Raw genomic sequence first — 3,183 nt, 5'->3', positions numbered from 1 at the left:
GGATACCAAGGAAATCCCTCCATCAAACTATATAGCCTACTACTACAAAGACTATTATAAATTCAAACTAAAAAGATAAATCCATTTAAATTAGTGCATGATCCAAAAAACTGGCACATGATATGGAAATCTCTGTTAAGACATAAAGGAATCCAATGTAGAAGTAAATAGATTTTTCACATGGGTTTCGACACTAATACATCGGATTTCACTCATTTGATGGATGTGTAGGCCTAGGCCTATGTCGCATTTAAATTAATGTTAGGCCTATCTGCTTCTATGGCATGTTGCATTTCAGCATCACACAGTGTTGAAAAAATTAATCTTTTTTTCTTTTCTTATTAGAAAATATAGGCTATTCACGAGCGTGATAGATTTATAACTCCGTTCCGTCTCGAGGGTAAATAAGACTGTTCACGCTGAAGCTGTTGTAGAAGTGTCCGTTGAACTGCGCGCTCTGGCCGCCAGTAGTAAAAGAGTTATAGTACATTCCACGGTTCACGTGCACACTGTCCTGGAGTTCACCCGCTCCACCTGCCTCAGGTGCTGCGCTGCCATGGTAATGGCTCAAAGCGCTGATATTTCGGCTGGAAAGTTCGTTTACCAGACCCAGAGAGCCCTGTCTGCTTGTCGGAGCCGAAGACGAACTTAAGGAAGACATGCTGTTGAAGAAATTGTTGAAGCATGGAGCGCTCGCGAGGCCTCCAGGAGACGCGGCTTTGTGACTGTCACTGGCCGCATCAGTGTCGGGAGATGCGGGTCCGGTGAGGTGAGGGCTGACGGTGGGTTTGATCCCTGCGAGCTGTCGGTCATCCTCCGGTTTTGTGTTGCTGGCAGCACCTGTGCTGGAATCAGATCTGCGCTTTCTTTTTCGACGAAAGTTCCCGTTGTCAAACATCTTTTCACAATTGGGGTCAAGAGTCCAGTAGTTTCCTTTCCCTTCAAGCAAGATGGATAGTTGGTATATTAGGGCCCAAATGTACTTTTCATGCGCAAGTTATTTACTGTGAAATTCCATTAATTTAAACATTAAACTAGTTTTTAAAATTAGTCATTAGGCCAATGACTAAAAAGATTGTCCAAAATGATTAAGGGGGAATCATGTGCCAAGTTCTAAGATATTTAATCTGTGTATTAATACCGGTTTCATTTGTCAACAATGTTTAGGCCTATACCATTTTTTATTATAAATTTTGATTTTATGATTCAATTATTTAAAAATGTCAAGCATAATAATCAAAACAATAAAATACGTCCCTTGCACATTGAATACACCTGACATGTCTTAATTAATATTCTCCAAATAATGTTTTCAAACAAGGTCTTTTATTTATTTTACTTTATTTTATTCAACGTCTTAAAATATGGGGTAGCTATATTTCATTAATATCAAGACGTTTTCTTAGGGTTATTCCACTTGATAAAAATTTTCCTTGTATAATGAAGTCTTTTTCAAGATTTATTTGCTTTTTTAGGGGTCACATTACAACAAAATGAATCATTTTGATTCGGCAGACAATATATATAGATTTGAAACTAGTCAAAATTAATGTTATATAGCCTACTGTGTATATATACACAGTAGGCTAAATATAACATACATTTTTACTTTTTGATGACTATAATGAAATGACTATAATGAAAGATAATGCTTTATCTTTTTCTTAAATAATCTATTTACACTCCACTTTCCAAGAACCCTTTTAATTTATTTATGTAGGCTATTTATTTACTTAGGGCCTATTTATTTAATACATTTTCAATCTCTGGACATGTATGACTTTTAATTCAGAAATAAATAGAAGTTGCCTATGAGGTAAGTGTTCTCGAGTCATTTTAAACTATAGTTGCGTGTGTTTTTTTTTAATAACTTAAAAGATCTGGACAAAAATGACTATCACGTCATTGTCGCTATATCACAGTTAATGGCTAGCTCACTTGTTTCGTACTATGCAAAGGTGCACGAGCATCACTCACCTGGGTCGTCTTCGTCACGCGGCACTTTTTTGAAGCAGTCATTCAGGGAAAGATTGTGCCTGATGGAGTTCTGCCATCCCGCTTTACTCTTCTTATAAAACGGGAAATTTTCCGCCACATATTGATATATCTGGCTCAAAGTTAACTTCTTCTCGTGCGCGTTCTGTATTGCCATGGCTATCAGAGCCGAGTACGAGTAGGGCGGGCGCACGAGCTTTAAAAGTTCCTCTTGGCTCGCAATAGAGAGCCAGCCTAGGTCCGGACCGGCGAACCCAGAGGAGTTAGTGAGATATTGCCTCTGAGAGCCGTAAGCCGGGGGAATGAATGAGGGGCTGTTGTTGCCATGTATGTAAGACGAAGAGGAGTTGACACTAGGTCCATTGAGCCACAGGTATGGGTTTGGGGTCGCGTAGTCCCCCAGGCCGTAGCCAGTTGGTCGCTGCGTCGCAGGTAGACTCTGTTGGTGGTAAACACTGAAGTTGTCACAGTACACAGCCATATCCGGGGTCTCGTGCGCGCTTTTTGGCAGGTGCTGGAGAGGGTTGACAGCAGCGTTACTATTGTTATGGATCTGCGCGTCGATGGTGTTCATATCTCCAGTGCCTATAAGGCAAATGTGTCTCTCTGGAGCTCACGCTCTCACAGTATAACGCACAATACTATCTCTGACTGGTCAGGTTAAAAACAACAAGTGTCTGCTTTTTGTGAGCTAAATTTGGTCATATATATGTAGCGCCCCCTACCTGTCTTTCTTGTAATTAAGTAGGACAGCGCTCCAGATTCATTAACTATATGCCTACAGATGTTGAAGTTAGGCCCCTCTGGTGTCACTAAATGAATTAATTCTCTTTTAGAAAATTAGAATAATAATCTATACTTTCCTTTTACGAAGTTACTCAGAATTAAATCTCTACGCCCCCAAACTGATGAAGTCAACAAACACTTCTGAAAGAATAACACACTGGTAAAAGTACAAAACAAATAAAGGATTTAATTGTAATAGAATGATCAAATGTTAACTGGCTCAAACAATGAGTTTCAGAATGTGAAGTGTTCCCACAATCACATTCACATTAAATGGGACACAATTTAATCCTCGAAGGACAATTTCTCAGATGCCCGACCTACTGAAATTAGTATACAGGTCCAATAGAATCAGTATATCTTAAACCAATGACCTCAATGGGATAAATGTATACAATAACT

General features: G+C 39.3%; 1 protein-coding gene across 1 annotated transcript; it reads right to left on the bottom strand.

Annotated features, from left to right (window-relative positions):
* Positions 1–362: 362 nt before the first annotated feature.
* Positions 363–2,697, bottom strand: foxi2 (forkhead box I2). Its single transcript, XM_056248001.1, has 2 exons — positions 1,978–2,697; positions 363–939 (listed from the first exon to the last, which is right to left on the bottom strand). The coding sequence occupies exons 1-2, from the start codon at positions 2,567–2,569 to the stop codon at positions 377–379; spliced, it is 1,155 nt and encodes a 384-aa protein (XP_056103976.1). The 5' UTR covers positions 2,570–2,697; the 3' UTR covers positions 363–376.
* Positions 2,698–3,183: the final 486 nt, after the last annotated feature.

This window comes from Rhinichthys klamathensis, unplaced genomic scaffold (assembly GCF_029890125.1).
Source record: "Rhinichthys klamathensis goyatoka isolate OS25496 unplaced genomic scaffold, OSU_Roscu_1.1 h1tg000053l_1, whole genome shotgun sequence".
NCBI lineage: Eukaryota > Metazoa > Chordata > Actinopteri > Cypriniformes > Leuciscidae > Rhinichthys > Rhinichthys klamathensis.
Note: the sequence above shows the minus strand (reverse complement) of the source record. Positions and strands in the feature narration are given on the sequence as shown.

What these genes read in the sequence shown, in the direction of transcription:
- foxi2 (XM_056248001.1), bottom strand. Translation starts at nt 2,569, where the DNA reads ATGAACACCATCGACGCGCAGATCCATAACAATAGTAACGCTGCTGTC. An exon ending in GCGTGACGAAGACGACCCAG is followed by an intron (nt 940 to 1,977) that starts GTGAGTGATGCT and finishes TCTTGCTTGAAG; the next exon opens with GGAAAGGAAACTACTGGACT.